Raw genomic sequence first — 23,237 nt, 5'->3', positions numbered from 1 at the left:
TGGGTTTTTTCAGGTAAGGGTCTTCTTTTGTATTCTTTAAAATGTGAAATATGGTTTCAAATTTCTAGCCTTAGATATACATGTGTTTGCTTATTTTACCAGCATACCCAGCAGCAGATGGAGAAGGTCCTGGGAGAAATTACTGAGAGTAAAAATAAGCTGGCCTATGAGAAAGGGAAGCTCCAGGTACAAGAGTCGTTTAACTTTGGTTGTTTCCATAAGTAATTTTTTCTCTCTTAAATGAGCTAATTAAGTCCAGCTTTATCATCTGATAAAGCCTATAATGGTGGAGCCTAAAAACCTTCCTGTGAATGTTTGTAATTTTGCAATAATTGTCACAGAGAATATAGAGAACCTCTTGTTCTTTGCTTAATTTTAAAATTAATATATTACTTTTCCTAATAAGAAATAGTCCTGGAAATTGGGATCTAGTATGGATGGAATGGACCTGGGATTCATTCACTTATTCAACAATCATTTATTTTAGGTTTCTTATGTACTAAACTTTGTACAGATGCCGAGGATACAATTATAAAGACAAAAGCCACCCCACCCTTAAAAGATGACATTCTGCTGTTATATGTGGTGTATACATTCATAGAGAAGTTTCAGGGAAAAGGGACAGTAACAATGGGGGAAATTAGGAAAGGCCTCTTAAAGGGCAGGCTATTGTACTCAATCTTGAAAGGAGCTAATGATTCCAAGAGTCAAAGGTAAAGAAGAAGGGTAATTGCATATTACTCTTCCTCATATACTCTGTGTTCTATTCAAATTTGTCCACATAGGTTTCCTTGTATAAAGCATTCCATCATTTGCTTCCATGAAGAAAAAGACACATTCTGTAATAGGAGATTAATTCATTACAATATGTATCTACAGGGATTTGGTACACAAGAGGTTGTTATCTCTGAGACAGTGTTGTACATCTAGTGAAAGTACCATGTCTCAGAAAAAGAAGAACCAGTGGTCCTAGGGCAACCAGCATCCTATATTTGTGAATGAATTAAACAATCCAATAAAATGAAAGCAACAGATTGGATAAAAAAAAACAATACCCTATAATTTCTTGCTTTCAAGAAACTTACCTAAAAAAATAAAGACATACATAGAATAAAAATGAGATGCTAGAACAAAATGTCGTGTTTCAGGTGAATCCAAAAAAGCAGGAGTTGAAATCATGCTCTCAGAAAAAAAAAATTCACGATATAAAGATAACAAGGAAGTTACTTTCTTCTGAGATGAACCACAGACAACAAATATGTAAAACTTAAATACCCCAAATTTCATAGCCTCTGAATTCATAAAGTTTCAAGATGGCATAGTAACGTAGTATTAGCTAGAGACCTCGATGTTTCTCTTAGATTTGGACAAATTTAACAAATATAAAAGAAAATTATTCAATTGAACAAATGGCTGGAGAGACTGGAATTTTTTAACTTTTGGTATCTTCTAAATGGGATGACTAAATGTAACGATTGGAATGACGCCACCTGCTGGAGACTTACTGTAGAAAAGCTCTGCCATGAGGTGAGGGCCTCTGAGGGCAAGCCATGTGGTCAAGCTCCTTAGAGTCAGGAAGTGATGTTTGCTAGTGGGTACTGTCTATCAAGGCTACCAGCCAATCAACTTGAGGAGCCTCCCATTTCTAGGAGGAGGACATGAACTAGGAAGCAGATGCTGGTGGAGGGATTCTCTCTCTTTTTGGTTCCTGAACTCACCATGGTGGGTCGGATGATAGGGTCTCTTAGAAATAGTTAGATTTTTTTCCTTTCTCTCTGATCCTAATGCTCTTTAATAAATACTTTTAAACATTTAAATACTCTTGCTAAAGCTTATAATTTATTGGTGACCACTCATTAGATTTTAGATAGTTTAGCTAGAATTTTAACCCTTACATAAAGAATATACATATTAATAAATACTTTTAAACATTTAAATACTCTTGCTAAAGCTTATAATTTATTGGTGACCACTCATTAGATTTTAGATAGTTTAGCTAGAATTTTAACCCTTACATAAAGAATATACATATTTCTTAGCAGCAAATGAAATTTTACAAAAATTGATCATGTATTAGGGCAGAGATATTGCAAGTAAATCTAAAAAGGCAGAAATTATAAATACATTGTTATAGACCACAACAATAAAAATTGTAATCAAAGCATAAACAAAAGACATGGAGTTGAAGACTTGACAATGAAATCCTAAATAGTGAGTGGGTCAAAGACTAACAACTAATAATCATGAGGGGGAAATGATAATGAAACAAAATATCAAAATTTCTGAAGCGCAGCTATAGCAGTCCTTGGGAGGAAAATCATATCCCTATACACAAACATTAACAAAATAGAAAAAGAATATTAAAGAAAACAATTTACCAGATTCTTTTAATGAGCTTATATTCCTAATATTTAAACCAGGAAAAACTACAGTACAGAATGAGAACTATAGATAAGAATCATTAATGAATGTAAGTTCAAAATTTTAAAATAACATCATATCCAACTACAGAAATTCATCGAATAAATAATTCATTATAAGCAAGTTAGAATTGTACCAGGGATGCAAAAATGGTTCAACAGCAGCAAAATAATTAACATAACCACATTTTTTTTTAAAAAAGTCATCCCAAACCACAATTATCTCAATAGAAGAAAAAGCCTTTGGCAAAGGACAACACTCATTAGTGCTAAAAATTCAACAGAGGCATAAAAGGACCTTCGTTAATATCATAAAAAGAAATATTAAAAAGTCTCTAAGACCAAAAGCAAGAATCCTATGCAATGAGTGCATGCTAGAAGCTTTCCCAATAAATATGGGCTAAAAGCATGGATGCTCAGTCTCCCCAGTTATTTAATAAAACAAGCAATAGAAGACAAGAGAAAGTGAAAGATAAGTAATGATAGATAAGAAAGAGAAGAAAGAGAAAGATAGGTAATGAGGAGAAAGTGAAAGATAAGTAATGATAGATAAGAAAGAGAAGAAAGAGAAAGATAGGTAATGAGGAGATAAAAACTATCCCTATTTGCTAATGACATGATGGTTTACATAGAAAATCCTTAAAGAAATAATGAATAATTTAAATAACTGGAGACATATTCAGTGTTCATGGCTGGGCTGGGCAATAAAATTAAAATTACAACACCAAAATTTACTTACAATTTTAGTGCTATACCAATCAAGCTGTGAAAGGAGTATTTTACAGAATTTGATGAAATAACAACATTTATTTGGAGAAACAAAAGATCTAGAATATCAAAGGGAATAATGAATAAAAGGAAAGGATGAAGAGGGAATAGCACTTTCAGATCTCAACCTATATTATAAAACCAGTCATCAAAAGCATTTGGTATTTTTTTAAGTAGATCAATGGAACAAACTAGACAAAGAATCTGAAAACAATGGAATTCAATGACCCGATATTTGATAAATCTCAGGACACAAATTAATTAGGAAAGAATTTCCTTTCTGATAAGAACTGCTGAGAAAATTGGAAAGTAATTTGGCAGAAATTAGGCTTACACCAAACCCTTACATCATGTTCCACATTAAGATCAATTGCATAATATGGTATAAATGGGTAATGGTCTCCTCTCAATAAGGATATAACTGTCATCATTCAAATTACACTCCTCCAGACCTGTTTGAGGACAAAGGTCTCAGTCCTCCTTCCCTCCCCTCTGGCAAACAGATCACATGGTTCAAGTAGCCCTGAGCTGTTCTCAATGAGGTCCTCTTCTGGGTTGTGTCCATATAAGGGAAGATTGAAGAAATGTCCTTGTGTCACTTCTCCCATTGTCTGAGAACCCAAAGAATAATTATGGAAATTACAGTTAAGAATACTGTGTTCCTTGGTGGAGCTGTGAACTAATCCAACCGTTCTGGAGAGCAATCTGGAATTATGCCCAAAGGGCTATAAAGCTGTGCATATCCTTTAACCTATCAATACCACTTTTGGGTCTTTCCCCCCAAGAGATCATAGAAAAGGGAAAAGGACCTACATGTACAAAAATATTTATAGCTATTTTTGTGCTGGCAAGGAATTGGAAATTGAGGGGTCGCCCATCAATTGGGGAATGGCTGAACAAGTTGTGGTATATGAATGTAATGGGATTCTATTGTGCTATAAGAAACAATGAGCAGGAGGAGTTCAGAGAAACCTGGAGGGACTTGCATGAACTGATGATGAGCAGAACCATAAGAACATTGTACACAGTATCATCAACATTGTGTGTTGATCTACTGTGATGGACTAGATTCTTCTCACCAATGCAATGGTACAGAAGAGTTCCAAGGGACCCATGATGGAAGGGGATCTCCAAATCCAGAAAAAAAAAGAACTGTGGAATAGAGATGCTGATTGAATCATACTATTTCTTTTGGTTTTGGTGCTGTTGTTTTTCTATTTTGAGGCTTTTCCTCATTGATCTGATTCTTCTCTTATAACATGACTAATACAGAAATATGTTTAATGTTATTATGTATATATATGTATATGTGTATATATATATATGTATGTGTGTGTGTGTGCGTGTGTGTGTATATATATATGTGTGTGTATATATATATACATATATATATATATATATATATATATATGACCTATATCAGATTGCCTGCTGTCTAGGGAAGGGAGGAGGGAGGGGAGGGAGGGAGAAAAATCTGAAATTGGAAAGCTTGTATAAACAAATGTTGAGAACTATTTTTACATGTAACCGGAAAAAAATACTTTTATCGGAAAAAAAAGAAAGAAAAAAAGAATACTGTGTTCCAGTTAGCTATCTTTCCCTCATAGATTGTAACCCTTAAGTAATCCAGCCAGTGATGAACAAGGGAGGGATCCATTTTGAGTTAGGGAATAGGGATTAAAAAGGGGCCTGCCAAACCCTCACTCTGCACTTGCACTTGCTGGCTGTAGCACTTATTTACAAGTGTCCATTCTTAAAAGAATGGGAATAAATGAACCTTTGCAACCATTCTGGAAAGAATTGGAGGATTATGCAAATAGAGTGAGTAAAAGGTCCATACTCTGACTCAGAGATTCCATTTCCAAGCAAGTCATTGATAGGAAGAAAATCCCCACATACACCAAGATATTTAGAGTAGGTATTTTTTGTTCCCCCGAGACCACCCCCAATTTATCCTGCATATATGTTCTTTATACATAATTGCTTTCATGTTGCCTCCCTCATTAAACTATATAAGCTTCTTAAGAGTAGGGACTGGTGGGGTTTTTGCCTTTATTTATATCTCCAGTACTTTGCATAGTGCTTGGTACAGGGTGAGCACTTAAAAAATGCTAATTGATTGACAGAGGATACAGATGGATAATGAACTGAGCTCAGCATTGAAAAGGTGGTAGGAGTGTGGGCTGGATTACTTTCAGGAAATTATAAAACTCTTTTACCAGCCCTAAGCTTCTCATAGATGCAATGGCCTATCTTTTCAATATTAATTTCTTATTGGTATTGCTATATGTCAGCAAGATATAGAACACTACCGCCTCTGAAAGATTAAAGATGAATATCACAAAGAAGGCAATGGAGTTAGTTAAGTGTGAGCAGGCTGCAACATATAAGCAAGGAGGAACTTGGAAAAACAGCAGTAGTAAAGAACATCATTAAAGAATTATGTAGGAGCAGCTAGGTGGCACAGTGGATAGAGTACCATCCCTAGAATCAGGAGGACCCAAGTTCAAATTTGGCCTCAGACACTTACTAGCTGTGTGACCCTGGGCAAGTCACATAACCCCAATTGCCTTCCCCAGAATAATTATTACATGATAGGAAGAGTAGATGGGTTAGACATGTGGCAAATACAAGAGTGACAAGTGGAACCATAGTGCTATACTGTTACTCTGGTGATGTCAGGAGAAAGCAAGGAAGAACTCTAGGATGTTGACTGTGTTGAACCTTTGGGAGAACATGAAGTAACACATGGAATATGTAGTCATTGATGGACTGCAATCTGTGTCATTGGAGAGAACTCTTAAATCAGTGAGAAGACAGATTTATTTGAGTATATTTAGTCAGATCTAGCCATTCTTTCCAAGTTTGTCTTCCTAAACGCTATTACCACTTTTTCTCATTTGACATCAGATAATGGAGTGGCTAAAGTTGAAATGTGGTGATTCTACTTTTATTGCTGATGATAAAAGATGGCCTCAGGATCTCTGTACTGTGAATTACAGGGATTAGTATATAGGAGGTAGGATTTTGTTAGACAAGACAGGAAAAGTATCAGTTGATTAGTTTACTCATTTCATCAGAGAAAAGGACAGGTGTGTCAGTGGTAATAGTCTGGTCACAAAAGAGGTTGCTGATCCCAGGACGTACATGTCAATAGTCACTTTGCTCTACTATCCCTCTGTCACAGCCCAAGAAATAGGTTGATGATAGGACTAAGAGGACTGATAATAATGATTTCCATATTATGTAGGACAGGATTCCTCAAATCCTGACAATCACAGGGACACTTCACTCTACACTTCCTTTATCACAATCCCAGTGCAAGTTCAGGATGTGGCCAAGGTCTTGATCTTGTATTTGTGTAGGGGAAACAACAGCTTCTCTTTTCAGTAACAGCAAAGCTTATCAAATTGGGTCCGTTAACCTGTAAATTAATCAAACTATCAATATAGGAGGAATTATAGCTAGGAATACCCAAAAGGAATACCCAAAGGAATTATAGCTAGGAATACCTGAAGATGGGGGACTGACCACAGGGTTTATATGGAGTAACAGAACAAAGGGAACTATAGAATTGTTCTTGAGTCAAGTATAGAAACTACTTAATGTAAAAGAACCTTTTAACAAAGGATTAGTTAGGTATAGAAGCTACTTAACTTTCAATAGAAACTACTTAATGTAAATGGATCCTTTTACTTAATAACCCAAAGTCCTGGGAGTAAGGTAGAGAATCTTTGGGAAGGGATAGTTTGTTTGGGGGAGATCCTTAAGAGTCTGGAATTGACAAAGATTGGTTAGTACCAGGCTATTCATTGGTCTGGGAATGGGGAGTAGGTGGGGATCAGTCAGTTCTCAGTAAATTTGTGGTTATCAGGTTCTTGGTTGTAAAGGAGGGTAGAACAGTAAATGATTTGCAGATAATAGCAGACATCACCCAGCAATACAGGGCAAAGTAGATGAAATTTCCACTGAGGACAAGAAGAAGGATTATGTGGAAAAAAAAGATTTTGTCTTATTTGTCTTGCCTAGACCTTGGATTTAAAGGGCTGATTGTGTAGGATTGTATCCATGATTTAATGTTCAAGCATAGTCTTTAGTTATAAAACAGGGAAAGGCTATATGCATTACAGCCTGCTTTTGGAGAAATTTTATATTAACCAGCATAATGAAGGGAGGGTAGCTCTCTAGATTTGACAGATTTGTTGATTTATTAGTTACATTCTTTTTTTTTTTTTTTTGCAGGGCAATGATGGTTAAGAGACTTGCCCAAGGTCACACAGCTAGTTAAGTGTCAAGTGTCTGAGGTCAGATTTGAATTTAGGTCCTCCTTAATCCAAGGCTGGTGCTTTATCCACTTTGCCACCTAGCTGCCCCTATTTGTTAATATATTGACCTGACTATGTCTCCATAACTGGGCTCTGGAAAGCTGCACTTATATATCTTTGTCAAAGATTTGTTTATACATCTTTGCTTAGTGTTTGTTTTATTTAGTAAAAGTTTTTTTTTTAATTTACCTCATTGGTTTAATCTCTCCAGATCTAGGATTTCCATTTGAAAATTTGTGCATCAAGCACAAAACAGACCATTAATCTCTGAATTATTCTGGAAATGGAGACCCTGGGCCCTGCCCTTTTGGGATATTCAAAGACAGAGAGTGGATGTAGGTGCTAAACATTTGGCACCAAGCAACAGTTTCTAGGGAAATGTACTAGTAAGAGGAAATATATACTTTATCCATTTTTCATTATGAGGAACTGACAGCTTGGGTCATCTTGGTGCTTTAGTGACACTTTCTCTTCTTGATCTTTTCTTCTTATCTGTTAAGATATGCAGATTCCTCAAGAATAGAGATTGTTTGTATCTTTACGGCCTAGCACAATGCCTGACACCTAAGAAATGCTTAATATATGCTTATTAATGAATTATTTTAATATTTATCTACCCAGCCAATACTCCAATATTCTAACTGCACACAAACATGTTACATCTACAAGCAATTACCTCCTATCTATAAAAATAGTTATTTTTTGTGATGTTATATTATTTACTACAGAGACAACATTTTCCACTTCTCTTCTCAAGTAGTTACTTGACTAAAGTCCAGCTCCAATGCTATCTTGCAGCAGTAAGCCTGGGCTTCTTAAAGACTATACCAGTAGAACACAAGCTCTGGCAGGTACTGCCAAGCTTGAAAGGCATTAGGTTTTGTCTTTTTGTCAAAGAACTAGCCTATTTGAAGGTCAGCCTACTCAAGAATGAGGAAGGTTGGCCAAGTACTGATTATTTTTAGCCATATGGAGTCTTGAAATAGAACAAAAGTGCAAAATTGACCTCAATCTTTTAAGGCCCCCTTCTACTTCATTCCACAATAGCATAAAAGTAGAAAAGGAAACAGAAGGTACCAAGTATCACACTTTTTAAGACCATCAGCAAGTAATTAACACAAATGAGTACTTTCAACATGTTGCTTCTATCCAAAGACTGTCATTATTGTATGACAGAATTGATCTATGTAATTATTAACATTTCACTATAAATAAAATCCAAAGATGTAAACATTTCACAACTAAATGGAAGAGGAGCTGTCAGCATCTCCTTATAGAGGTAAATAAAGGAGTTGACAGAGTTGGTTCCATAATGTTCCCAAAGGCAACAAGAAAATAATCCATGGTATGATTATTTGGTTATCTCAGCTTTCAGAGGTCATGATGACCAAAAGCATTCAGACCACCATAAAAATAATTGTAGCTGGGGGCAGCTAGGTGGCGCAGTGGATAGAGCACTGGCCCTGGAGTCAGGAGTACCTGAATTCAAATCCGGCCTCAGACACTTAACACTTACTAGCTGTGTGATCCTGGGCAAGTCACTTAACCCCAATTGCCTCACTAAAAAAAAAAGAAAAGAAAAAATAATTGTAGCTTATGCACAAATATCCATTACAGAGGATAATAAATGAGTTATATTAAGTACTCAAGATCTTTTAAATCAAGTCAACAATATACCTTGATATTAAGTGACTTCGATGTGAAACTAGAAATAAAGGAAAACGTGATTTGAAATCAAGGAACAAAATAGGCAAAAAAAGGCTTATAGACTACTCAGAAATCTTATACCTATATATCATGAGGTGAAATAAGTACAAGACTATAACCTCTTTCTGTCTACTTTGAAGACATTGGCATTTATGATCACCTACTCTATATTTCCAAAATATTACTTACAGAAGTCTATTGAAAACAAAAACAAAAACAAAAAAAGAAGTCTCAAAGTAGAAAATTATATTTCCTATAAAATCCTATTTTAAAATGTGAATATATATTTAAATTATATCAAGTTAAACGTATGACAAACTATAAAAATCTAAGTTATTTCCATGTATTATAAAAATACATCAATTTTGTGAAAATATCAAGGATTCTCCATATGTTCCCAGCCCTTCAGCTTGATTTCTCACTTTCAACTTCTTTCTCTTTCTTTTCAACCTCTTTTTTTGGTAAGAGTTGAGGGTTCATGATGTTTATATTAACTTTTTCTTTCCTATTTTCCTCTAGACAAAAGTTAAACAGTTACAAAAAGAGATAAATTCTCTTGCTGATACCCGTTCAGAAAATGATGAACTACGCAAGATGAATAAGGCCCTGGAGACGAAATATGCTCAGGTATGATTAGTGCTTGGAAAGTCAGGTAGTTATTATAGCATTATTATCTCTTATCAGACTGATATCACATTCTTCCAGTGAAATCAGTATACTAGCATCTAATGCCATTTTAAAAAAATTTGTTATAGGCAAATTCAGAACTCACTGAAAATAAGATAAGCCTACAAAAGACTGAAGCTCAACTGAAAGAGGTATGAAAATAAATATATCGGTTTTTTGTAAGCCTATTAAGTATACCCAACAAGTAACAGTGTATGGCTTGGCTTTGGGAGTCATGCATGTTGGGAACCTAATCTCAATAGTCTCTAAAGTTAAAATACAAATAGCCATTAATACAAATATATAATTTTTGTTGTCTTATAGCAGCTTTATTGGACCCCCAAAAGAAGAAAAATGTAAAGCTTATTTGACTTGGACTTTTTCTTTGTCAATACCTTGAATTTTTGTAACCCTGGACAGAGAAAAGTAAAGAGTCCCATTAACAAAGGATGTTTTGTATCAGGTCATATATTATTATTATTATTATTATTATTATTATTATTATTATTTGTGTGTGTGTGAGGCAATTGGGGTTGACTTGCATAGGGTCACACAGCTAGTAAGTGTTAAGTGTCTGAGGTTGAATTTGAATTCAAGTCCTCCTGACTCCAGGGCCAGTGCTCTATCCACTGTGCCACCTAGCCGCCCCCCAGGTCATATATTATTAATATCTATAAGAAAGAAAAAATTAACACAAGGAAACAACTGTTCATATTTTTTAAACTATTTAAATGGGTTCCCTAAGGCAAATGACAATTTTCAATGACAACAAAAGTACTAATGAGATTTCAATATACGGGGGGAGAACCTGAACTCAAGTTCTTGCTCTCACACCATTAGCTCTGTGACTTCAGATTTCTTTAGATCTCAATTTCCTCATCTGTAAAATGTAGATAATAATCCCTGTACTCCCTAAGTCACAGTTTTGTTCAATTCAACAAGCATTTTACTTGTGTGCCAGGTATTGTGTTAGGTGTTAGGGATGCATATAAAAATAAAACAGTCCTTGCCCCTAAGGAGCTTACATTCTACTGGGGAGAAATAAATACACATATAAAAGCTACAAAATATATAAAGAAAGTACATACAAAGGAGGCAGATCTAAGATTACAGAGTAGCAGAATGTACAGCCAACCTTGCCACCACAGCTCCTCCAAACATATAAAAAATGCACCAGACTGAGTCCTGACTAGGAAATCCAGGGGGAAAAAAAGCTATTTTTCTAGATTATGTCAGGATAGGGGAAGAGATATGAGTTCTGTAATGGTCTGGAATGACCTCATGGAGCATTCCAACACTGAGAAAAGCCATGCACCAAGACAAGATGATGTCCCAAGTCAAGCACAGGCAGGCTTAAACAAGTGTACAACTCAGAAATAGATGCAAACTGGCATCTCTCTCCCTTACTACCTAGTTCTAGGTCACAAATGCAGAGACTGACTGAGGAGGGGACCTGAACCTAGGGGTAGCATTCCAGGGTGAGGAGCAGTCACAGGCCTGAGCCTCTGAATTGAGCAACAAGCAGGTAAAAAGAAGTCAAGTAGAACTTATGTGGTTCAGACCCCTGGAGCAGAACAGGGTCTTGGTTCCCATTTCTAGCCTATTCTGAAACCATTAGTAGAATAAGCAAGGCAGGAATCCCAGGCTAAAAAAGAGCATGCAGTTTTATTACTGTGATCCAGCAGACCTTTCCAGCTGATTAATACTGGCTGAATCCTGAAATAGTCTACTGGAACTCCAAATAGAGCAAGTCTATACTCCTTGACTCAGATACAAACCCGGCTTAGGAATTTATAGATTTGTGCAACAAAGCACAAATAAGAATTTTCCCTAAATCAGACCATTTTCAGAGTGCTAAAAGCTTGCATATCCTTAGTCTGAACTATCCCTAGGATGCTGGAATAACACAACACTCAATAGCTCTAAGAAACATCAGTACTAGCCCAGACAATCTTTCCAGTAGTTCATAGAACCCAGCTCTAACAAAATCTGAAGTCATAAAGTAGGTTGAAAGAATGAGCAAACAACAAAAATGAATCCCCATTAAAAAGCTATTATAACAACAGGGACCCTCAAGATATATACCTAGAAGAAGACTCCAAAACATCTGTAAGTAAAAGCCACATAGACAAACACAGCTTGGACACAAGTTCAACTAGAATTCTGGGATGAGATGAAACAAGACAATAAAATATAATTAAGTTTGTTTTATAAATGAAATGAGAGAGGAAGCAACTAGGTAGTGCAGTGGATAAAGCACCAGCCTTGGATTCAAGAGGACCTGAGTTCAAATCCCACCTGAAATACTTGACACTAGCTATGTGGCCCTGGGCAAGTCACTTAACCCTCATTGCCCCACAAAAAAATAAAATTTAATTTAAAAATAAATTAAATGAGAAAACTATAGAAAAAAACTGGAAAAGAAATGAGAGATATGGCAGAAAGAATTGGAAAGAGAATTAACAGCATGCATGAGGGATACAAAAACTTGCCAAGCAACAAATTCTTTGAAAAGTATAACAGGCCAAAAAAGAAAAAGGACATTGACTCCATGAGACAATAAGAAATATTAAAACAAAGTAAAAATACTGGAAAAAAGGAAAACTAAAGTATGCTATAGCAAAAACAAGTGACCTGGAAAACAGATGAAGGAGCAAAAGTTTAAGAATCATTGGACTACCTGAAAGGCATGAATTTTAAAAAGAGCCTGAATATTATATTTCATGAAATCTTAAATGAAAACTTCCCAGGTTTTTTAGAACCAGATGGCAGCATGGAAATAGAAAGGATCTACCAGTCACCTGCCAAAAGAAACCCCCCAGGTGAAAACTCCTAGGAACATTATGGCTAAAATTCAGAGCTTCTGAGGCAAAGAAAAGTTACTTCAAGCAACTACAAAGTACCAAGAAGCCATAGTAAGCCTCACACAAAGGAATGGAAAGTTTGGAATATGATATTCTAGAAGGCAAAGGATATAGGCTTACAACCAAATGTAATTTATCAAGCAAAACTAAATATATTGTTATGGGTAGAAAATGGACTTTTAATGAGAAGAATTCCAAGTATTCCTGATATAAAAAAAGACCAGGGTTACATAGGAACTTTGAAGTACATACATAGTAATCAAGAGAAACATAGAAAAGTAAACATGAGTAAACAATCATTTATATTTTAATATAGGGAGATAATTCAGTATATTCCCTCATAGCCCTATCATCATCAGTGGTCATAGAGGAAGTCTAATTAGACAGAGGGCCTGTGAGTGGTTCTGTTACATCTTCTTAAAAGAAGAATAGAAAGGGAAAAGAGGAATATACTGCAGGGAGAGGAAGGGAAATTATTTACATATTCGGGACATGGAATTCTATAAGAAGTCTATAAAAACAAGTGGGAAGGGGTGGGGGAGTGAACAATACTTGGACTTCACTCTCATCTGATTGGGTCAAAGGAAGCAAGAATATACACACATACAGAGTAAGGACAGAAATAATTTCATTGAACAATGAAAGGTGGGGGAAGCAAGAATAAGGTAGATTTAGGGAGGGATTAGTCCTAAGAAAAAAAAACTTTAATGAGTCACCAAAATATTTAAAGCACCTCTTTTTGCAGTGGCAAAGAATTAGAAACTAAGGGGGTCTTTCCAGTGTTGGCAGCCCAAGTGAAGGAGCAGAAATGGCACCTCGCAAGGGGAAGGAAAGAAGGAAGAGCAGGTCATCAGTCTTGGACCTCAGGTTGCAGAGGGAGAGAAGGTGTTTGGTGTCTGTCATATCTTTGCTTCCTTCAATGACACCTTTGTCCATGTGACTGATCTCTCCGGCAAAGAAACCATCTTCCGAGTGACTGGTGGGATGAAGGTCAAGGCTGGCAGAGATGAATCTTCTCCCTGTGCTGTTGTGTTGGCCACTCAGGACATTGCCCAGAGATGTAAAGAACTAGGCATCACTGCCCTTCACATCAAACTTCGGGCCACAGGGGGAAATAGGACTAAGACACCTGGCCCTGCTGCACAGTCAGCCCTGAGAGCCCTGGCTCGTTCTGGAATGAAGATCGGCAGATTGAGAATGTCACTCCAGTCCCCTCTGACAGCACTCGCAGAAAGGGTGGTTGCCGTCTGTGAATAGCATTTGTTGGATTTTTTGTCAATAAAAGTGTCATGATGAAGGAAAAAAAAAAGAAACTAAGGAGGTGCCCATCAATTAGGGAAGTTCAGAACATGTGGCAGCATATACTATTGTGGTATAAAAAAATTATAAAGAGATAGTTTAAAAAAACCCTGGGAAGATTCATATAAATTTATGTATAATAAATTGAGAACTTGGAAAAACAATAACAATAACATTGTAAAATGAACAACTTTGAAAGACTTAAGAACTCTGATCAGTACAATGACCAACCATGATTCCAGAGGACTCATGATGAGACAGGTTACCCATCTCATGATAGGTGAAAAACTCAGTGCAGATTGAGACATTTTTTGAACATGGCCAATGTAAGACCTTGTTTTACTTGACTATACATTTTTGTAACAGAGGCTATAAACTACTATTTTTCTTTCTTTCTCAATTAGGGAGTAGAAGGGAAGTATAAGGAAGAGAAGGTAGATTTTTGCCAATTTAAAATTTTAATTAAAAAAACAACAACAACATTTAAGTATGTCTCCTGCCTCTCAACAAAGAGATGGTGGACTAGATAGGTGAGGGATGAGATATATTTTTTCAGACATGTTCAATGTTTTGTCTTGCTTGACTATTTATTTGGTATAAGAAAAGCATCTGTGGGCGGAACCAAGATGTCAGAGAAAAGGCAGTGACTTCCTGTAGCTCTCCTCCAAATACCTTCAAATAATTCCATAAGGCAATTCCTGGAGCAGCAGAACCCACAGAAGGACAGGGTGAGATCATTTTCCAGCCAAAGACAGCTTAGAAGGTTGGCAAGAAAGGTCTGTTGTACTGGGGTGAGAGTGGAGCACACAGACCAGGGCCATGCTGGCACATATCCAGTCCCAGCCCCAGAGAACCAGGCCTTGTGGGCCTCTGAATCTAACAGATTCTAGGAATATTATAGCCAAATTCCAGAACTCTCATGTCCAGAAGAAAATATTGCAAGCAGTCAGAAAGAAACAATTGGGAAGTATGGTGGAGCCACAGTCAGGATAACACAAGATCTAGCAGCTTCTACATTAAGGATCAGAGGGCATGGAATATGATATTCTGGAGGTCAAAGGAATTGGGATTACAACCAACAATCACCCACCCAGAAAAACTGAGTATAATCTTACAGGGGGAAAAATGGGACTTCAATGAAAAATAAAGGGATCCATGGTGATAAGGGAAAGTAATTAATGGGAAATGACTAATGGAAAAAAAAAGACAATCAAAATATTTTTAAAAAAGAAAATATAAGGGGAGGGCAGCTAAGTGGCACAGTGGATAAAGCACTAGCCCTGGATTCAGGAGGACCTGAGTTCAAATTTGGCCTCAGACACTTGACACTTACTAACTGCGTGACCCTGGGCAAGTCATTCAACCCCCATTGCCCTGCAAAAAGAAAAAAAAAAGAACATATATGTACACAAAGGTAGTTAAGGAGCACACAAATAACTGGGAAGATCCGGAAGAGCCTCATGTAGAAGGTAGCACTTGAACTGGACCTGGAAGGAAACTAGTAATTTCAAGAGGTGAAAGTAAGCAAAGAGAATATTGGAGATATGACTGATTTGTGCAAAAATGGGGAGAAGACGCAATGCCAGTTATAGGGAAAAGCAAGTAGGTTAGTTTGGCTGAAATGTAGAGTTAGAAAGAGATAGCTCAAAGCCATTTTGTGAGTTATTAATCATTATCATTATGACAGAAAGACAGATGGATGGATGGACAGATGGATAGACAGACAGAGGCAAGCATTTATCTTACTAAGCAGTTACTACATTCTAGGCACTGTTGTAAGTTCTGGGAACACAAATTCAAGCAACTATGATAGACCCTGCACTCAAGAAGTTTACATTTTAATCAGGAAAGACTATACATAAAAGAGAGCTAGAAAAGGAGGAGGGGGCCAACAACATGGTATGTAGCTAGTCAGGAAGTAATATGAAAGCCAAGTTTTCCTGTAAAATAAAAGAAAATCTCACCTATCAGAACCTGCTGTCCTAGGGTAGTCCAAGGTAGCGAGGACTCAAGAAAGGGAGATGAAGATGATGAGTAGAATGTAGGCAGTACAGTGAGGAAATGACTGGGAAGAATTCTTGATGTGTTGAGTTGAATTTTTAAACTAATAAAAATCATGGCATCTTGAGATCTTCAAGATCATCTAGTCCAAGCCCTTCATTTGAATTGATAAGAAAACTAAAACTCAGACTAAGTGACTTGGCTATGGTCACACAACAGTATTAGAATTATTCAAGGTCCAACTCCCAGTCTGATGTTTTTCTACTACCACAGCTGCCTTTAATCTAGACCCAAAAATTCTGTGTATATGCCACCTGGTAACCAAGGACTTGCAAGCTGTCTTCACAAAGAATCCACTTAGAGTTCCAATCGACTAACTGATCATGTGATGAGTGATGAGGTCACAAAGTTGGAAAAGGAGACCTCACTGGATAGGTTACACTGAAGATAGTGTTTTGACAGTTTAGTTTAAGAAATTACACAGGTCTTAGTCTTCAGTAGGGTATTCTCTGAAGTGTGATTTCTTCATCCTCTAAATAGCTTTTATTATTAAATCAGACAAAATTTAAAATTTAAGACAAAATTTAATTATTTTTTCCTGAGCAAGTGTCTGCCTCCTCCAAAATATTGGTTTTGTTGTTTAAAGTATTCTGAAATGGTTTTTCCAGCAAGAAGAAAGAAATCTCTAGAAAGACCAATGTCTACAAAGTCCACTGAAAGTTCTTCTAGGTCCACTTTAATGAATGGAAAGGAAAGAATTTCAACTGTTGGTTTGCCAAGTGTTATTACAAGTCCTTCACGCCGAGTCAGCTTTACACCTTCCTTGCCTTCTGTGAAATCTCCTCAGGATTTGAGGGAATCAAAGGTCTCTCTGAAGACTCTTTTGAATGCTATTAAGACCATGGAGGGAAGGCTGGAAGGTAAAATAGATATTCTTGCTGCCAGACCATTAACAACTGAAGAAACATCTGAAATTTTAAAAAGAGATTTGGTGAGTGAAGACCCTGAGCATTTAAAATGGTGATTAGCAACCTTATTGCAAATCCAAGTATAAAACCAAGAAAAGTCTATACAGTAAGTGAAAACATACAAAAGTTATACTGAAAGGTCCTTTCAACACGTCAACATGATTTAATTATATAGGAAAGCAGGTCATTCACAAATAGAAAACAAAAGGGAAGGTTTAGATCTCGGCCCCAATTCTGGCTAATGTCAGGTCATCACTTTCTTTTTCACTCTGGAGATCAAGATATAAAATTTGACAACTTTAATCATAAAATTTCTGGTATACAAAAAGAAAAATAGTTTCTGCACTCAAAAAGCTATCTTCTATTATAGGGAAATAATAAATACACAAAACGTAGAGAAAGTATATAAATACAAAGTAATTTTGTAGGTGATGAAAGAAAGCACTAGCAACTGGAGAGATCCTGAAGGGTCTCATGTAAGGAAGTGAAATTGGAGCTAGGACTTGAAGGAAAGTCGTTATCTCAAGAGGTGGAGGTGAAGAAGAGATGTTTTAAATATCATTTTGTTTTGTTTTGGTTTTGGGGTTTGGGTTTTTTTTTTTGGGGGGGGGGGTTGTTGGGTTTTTGTTTTGTTTTGTTTTGTTTGCGGTTCAATGAGGGTTAATTGCCCAGGGTCACATAGCTAGTAAGTGTCAAGAGTCTGAGGCCAGATTTGACCTCAGGAACTCCTGAATCCAGGGCCGGTGCTTCATCCACTGCTCCACCTAGCTGCCCCCTTAAATATCATTTTTAGAGAAAAAAGTTCCATTTTTTGGTATCTGCAACTTCAACTCAGGACATAGTAGATTTAATAAAGCCTTGCTTAAATGATTTTGTAATTAAATATTGAAATAGAAATGTAATTATTAACTTCCGTTTCTAGTTCAAATAATTGACTGTGGTCAAGTATGTTTCTTAAAAAGTTCTAGTAAAACACCTTCAATTGATAGTAAAAACAGAGGGAAATGATTATAAGCTTTGAGTAGGCTCTGCAAGCTTTCTGTAAACAGTACAGTAAGTGGCACCCTGTTGTATATGTTACTGTTAATAGCTGTATTGCAGCTTAAAACAAAAATTTGTGGGCATATTTGGTAAGACTTTGAACAATGGTGATAATTAACAAAATGATACTTCTTTCTTGTAACTTTCCTGGAAGAAAGCTGGGATATCAGAATCTACAAGGCTAAATACCCCTTTGAATCAATTGAGTTTCATCCAAAGAATTCTAAACTTCTGAAATATTTGAAAATTTAAAAGTTAAAGGGAAAAAAATCTTTAAGGAAAAAAGTTTTAGAAATAATGATTATCTAGAGAAATGTCCTCGATATACTACTATAGTTGGAAAAAATTGAGGACAAAAAGGTCTTTTGATGGTGTGGGAGGTAGTGGAAAATAAACTAGTCCTAGTTAATTTCTTTCTTTCTTTTTTTTTTGCGGGGCAATGGGGGTTAAGTGACTTGCCCAGGGTCACACAGCTAGTAAGTGTCAAGTGTCTGAGGCTGGATTTGAACTCAGGTACTCCTGAATCCAGGGCCGGTGCTCTATCCACTACGCCACCTAGCTGCCCCAGTCCTAGTTAATTTCTACAGGATATAGAGCACTGGAATTACCTCCAGAGGACCCCAGTTCACAACATATCTTTCCTAGTTGTTGGATGACACAGGACAAGTCACTTAACCCTTCTAGGTCTGTTTTCCTTATCAGAAAATGAAGGGGTTGGGCAAGATGACCTGTAAAGTGCCTTCCAACTCTGTGATGCTGTGTATTTCTAATATCATTATTACTCTGATGAAACACTACTATTTCAGTTCTATTAAACTAGTCTTCGTTTCCCTATCACCTCCAAAAAAGTTCCTTGTATCTTTAAATAAAAGAGGTAAATAATGTTAATTTCTTTCTTGTTCTACATTATAATTTCATTAAAATTCTTTCTTTATTCCCATTGTAGTCTTTATGTGAAACTTATAAGCTATTTTTGCCCATGTGTTTACTTTTAAATATAACAAACTGTTAATGGGGGAGGGGAAATGTTATCTTTTGTAAAACCCAGGAAATATGACTATTATTAATAGCTTTAATATTTTTAACATTAGTTTTCTAAATTTCCCTGTGTCTCATTCTGATTATTCACCTCCTCTATTTTACAAAATATTAATCATTTCTTTTTTCTCATAAGATGCAAACTATTCTTGAAAAAAATGAAGACGATTTTTCTCGGGCAATTAAATCCCGTGATGTGCCATCAAGAGAAAGTCATAAAATGAGAGGGCACCTGGAGGCTTTGGAAGAAAAGGAAAGGAGCAAGGCAAGGAAATTGGCAAATCTTTTTTGAAAGGGTGGGAAATATCTTGTTACTGAAACATGAGTGAAAACTTTTCATGAGCCACATTCCTTATGTTGTTTGCCATAGTTGACAAGGAGGAAAACTAAACAAAAAGGAGATCTTTCTCTAAGCTGTTTGATAGCTTTTTTTCTTCTAGAGGAAAGATAGCTCTAAATTACCTTTAGAGTCCAAAATCCTTTTTCTCCTAATTTTTCCTGTCTTGGAAAATGAAAGAAAGAGGCCAGACTTTTTCTCTGTTGGAGTTTTTGTTTAAAATCTTTAAGACCCCAGGGGGCAGCTAGGTGGTACAATGGATAAAGCACCAGCCCTGGATTCAGGCGGACCTGAGTTCAAATCTGGCCTCAGACACTTGACCCTGGGTAAGTCACTTAACCCCCATTGCCCTGCCAAAAAAAAATCTTTAAGGCCCCAAATAAAAATAATTTATGCTTTGATATTCATGTTATTGGAATAGAGGGCTAACATTAATTTTAATAAGTCAAACCATTAATACAAAGTAGAAGCCTATCAACTGGGGAATGGTTAAACAAATTATAGTGCAGGAATTTAATGGAATATTATTACTACTTCATGAAAAGTGATGAATTTTAAGAATTCAGAGAAGAACAGGAAGACATAAGAACTACTGCGAAGTGAAGTAATCAGAACAAGACAGTCCACACAATGACCAAAACAATATAAATGGAAAGAATACAACAACAAAAAAACAGAATGCTATGTAACTGGAATGATCAAGGTCAAACCTGAAGAAGAGATGAGAAATACACCCCTCCCTCTCTTTAAGGGGGGGGCAGTATGGAATCCCCTGGGTATGGAACATTGCATCAGACTCAGATGATCTGTTTGTTAGTTTTACTGAACTGCTTTTCCCCCCTCTATTTTTTGTTACAAGTGATGATTCACTGGGGAGGGGAAGGGAAGAGAAGGGAGGCTTTTGGAAATGAAGGTAATGTAAAAAACAAAACAAAAAATTTTTTTTAAATTTATACCATTAAACTGTCCCTATGTCATTCTTGAGAACACAGCTTAGGTCCTTTCTCTTTTATATCAATTGCTGAAAAATTTACACTGTGAATAGAGCTATACATTATATTGCTCTTCATTTCAAAAACTCTCCTAAAATAATTTTTTGCAGTTCATAATGAAGAGCAGAGTCAAGTTTTCTTTACATAGGATGTAGTACATGATTGAATGGAAGATTTTTTTTAAACCCCACAGGATTCTCTTTTTCTCCCCAGCATCTTACCTTGCTTTTGTCTATATACATTGAAAAATAATTTGAAGTATGCTGCCTTCCTTCTATAAACATGCATTGGCCCTCTGAAGACTAAGAAACAAGGTTAGTAAAGCACTAGTTGTTGCAATCAAATTTGTCCCTCTTATTTGATTTTACATTAGATGGGAAACTTTCAGCGACAGCTGGCAGAAGCTAAGGAAGATAACTGTAAAATCACAATCATGCTAGAGAACGTGCTAGCTTCTCACAGTAAGATGCAAGGAGCTCTGGAGAAGGTGCAGATGGAATTAGGGCGGAGGGATTCAGAGATTTCGGGCCTCAAGAAAGAGAGGTATCTAACATTTCATTGGTCTAATTTTTCTCAACATTCCTTCTTTTTATCTGTTATGAAATTACTTTTTATCTCTTTATTTTTTGGAGACTAAGATATGGCATTTGAAGAATGAGCAAATTTTTCCAGATCAGAGGTAGAAGTGAACGTGGTTTTAAAAAATCCAATTTCAAATGTCATTGTTTTGGAGCAAAATGGAATATCATGGATCCTTTCAATTAATCTTCTTCAGCACAAATTCTCCAGTAAACTAGGATTGTTATACTATTTGGTGAATGGATCCTGAAGCTCTAACCAGCCTACCAGCCCACTTTTAACTTTTCAGCGTGAGCATTTACACCTAAGAAATTGGCAATCAGTACAAATCAGGGCTTGATTTATCGTTCTGTTGATTGAATGTGTTAATTATGGAGATTAATCTTAAAAGTATGTATGCATACATTTGAGCCTGGTTGTTGAACATTCACCAGGCTGTCCCAGTTTAAATTTGCCTTCTACTTATTAGAGTTATATATCAGAAATAAACTTCTTGGATATTTAATTCTGAGAACTAAAGACTACTTTTATAGACTTGCTTTAAGTAGATCAGCTGAAATTATAACAGTGGTTCCTTTAAGAGTTTAAAAATATATGCTCGTATTGTTTGATGAAGGACTGTGAATGACAACTATTCTCAGCAATACAATGAACCAAGACAATAACAAAGGGCTAATGATGAAGCATACTATCCACCTCCAAAGAAAGAACTGATATTGATTGAACATAGACTGAAACATGCTATTTTTCACTTTCTTTCACTTTTTTCTTTTATTCAAGTTTTCTTGTACAAAAGGACTAAGATGGCAATGTTTTACATAACTGCCCATGTATAACCCACATCTGATTGATTACTGCCTCAGGGAGGAGGGAGGAAAGAGAGGGATAAAATTAGGAATTCAAAACTTTAACTAAAAAGGTTTATTATTATTATTATTAAGATAAATAAAATAAATAACAAAATTTAAATATATGCTCCATAGATGACAGGGTCTTAAAATCATTTTTTATTATCACTTGAAACCATATCGCAAACCTAATCTTGATCCCAAAGGACAGATGATGAAACATACTTCCCTCTTCTCCGTAAAGTGTTGGAGGACTTTAGGTCTTAAATGTCGCATATTCCATCAGATGAAGTTACTTTGTCAGTCACATTTGTCTAGCTGTTTTGTCTCTTTAATAAAAAGAAAAGATTGTTGTGTGAAAGGTAAAATCCATCAATCAATTTTTTTTTTGGTGAGGCAATTGGGGTTAAGTGACTTGCCCAGAGTCACACAGCTAGTAATTGTTAAGTGTCTGAGGCCGAATTTGAACTCAGGTCCTCTTGAATCAAGGGCCGGTGCTCTATCCACTGTGCCACCTAGCTGCCCCAATCAAATTTTTTTAATGAAACTATATTTAAAGGAGTTCTATTGGGAGGAAAAATAAATGTCAACTGATAACCTTTTGGAAGAGAACCAAACTAGGAAGAGCATTGGTCTTAAATATGCTTTTGTATTTAATATTGTTATGTAGGTGTCAAATTAATAATTTTAATATAGTAATAATTACTATTAATACAACAATTACTAGAAATAACTAATAATTAATTTACTTGTTGTTCAGTCATTTTTAAGTTATGTCTGACTCTTCTGATCCCATTTGGGGTTTTCTTGGCAAAGATACAGAAGTGGTTTGCCATTTCTCCAGTTCATTTTACAAATAAGGAAACTGAGGCAAACAGGTTAAGTGACTTGCTCAGGGCTACTCAGCTAGAAAGTGTCTAAGGCCAGATTCAAACTCAGGGAGATGACTCTGACTCCAGGCCTGGCACTCTATCCAATGTGCCACTTAGCTGCTCTAATTCATTTAGTAATTGGTGCCAAAGATACAACATGCTGCCCAGCCTATGAAACTCTGGATTGTAATCTGGAACTATAGTAAGATGTAATTCGGATCCATTTCTATTTAAGTTTGAGTCCATTGGTCTAGTTTACAAAATCAGACAAGCAAAAACCTACTGGCATCATGATAGCAGATGCTTCCCACTTTCTCCAGCAGAGTTGTCACAAGCACTTATTAGGTTTCTACTCTTTATAAGCCCTGTCCCAGATGCTGGGCATAAAAATGCAAGAAAAAAACAGTCCCTGCCTTTCAGGAGTTTGCATTCACTTGGAAGGTAACAACAGGTTCACAAATAAGTCAAGGGGCAGCTAGGTGGCACAGTGGATAGAGCACCAGCCCTGGATT

General features: G+C 36.2%; 1 protein-coding gene across 1 annotated transcript in view; it reads left to right on the top strand.

Annotated features, from left to right (window-relative positions):
* CCDC150 (coiled-coil domain containing 150) overlaps nt 1–23,237 on the top strand; it is a 98,083-nt gene that overhangs the window by 40,974 nt on the left and 33,872 nt on the right. The window contains exons 14-17 of the mRNA XM_043995812.1: nt 103–186; nt 9,740–9,847; nt 19,234–19,362; nt 20,800–20,969. Of these exons, the coding sequence (XP_043851747.1) occupies nt 103–186; nt 9,740–9,847; nt 19,234–19,362; nt 20,800–20,969 (491 nt within the window). The remainder of the gene's footprint in view (nt 1–102; nt 187–9,739; nt 9,848–19,233; nt 19,363–20,799; nt 20,970–23,237) is intronic.

Source organism: Dromiciops gliroides, chromosome 3 (assembly GCF_019393635.1).
Source record: "Dromiciops gliroides isolate mDroGli1 chromosome 3, mDroGli1.pri, whole genome shotgun sequence".
Classification (NCBI taxonomy): domain Eukaryota; kingdom Metazoa; phylum Chordata; class Mammalia; order Microbiotheria; family Microbiotheriidae; genus Dromiciops; species Dromiciops gliroides.
This window is presented reverse-complemented; position numbering and strand designations above follow the sequence as displayed.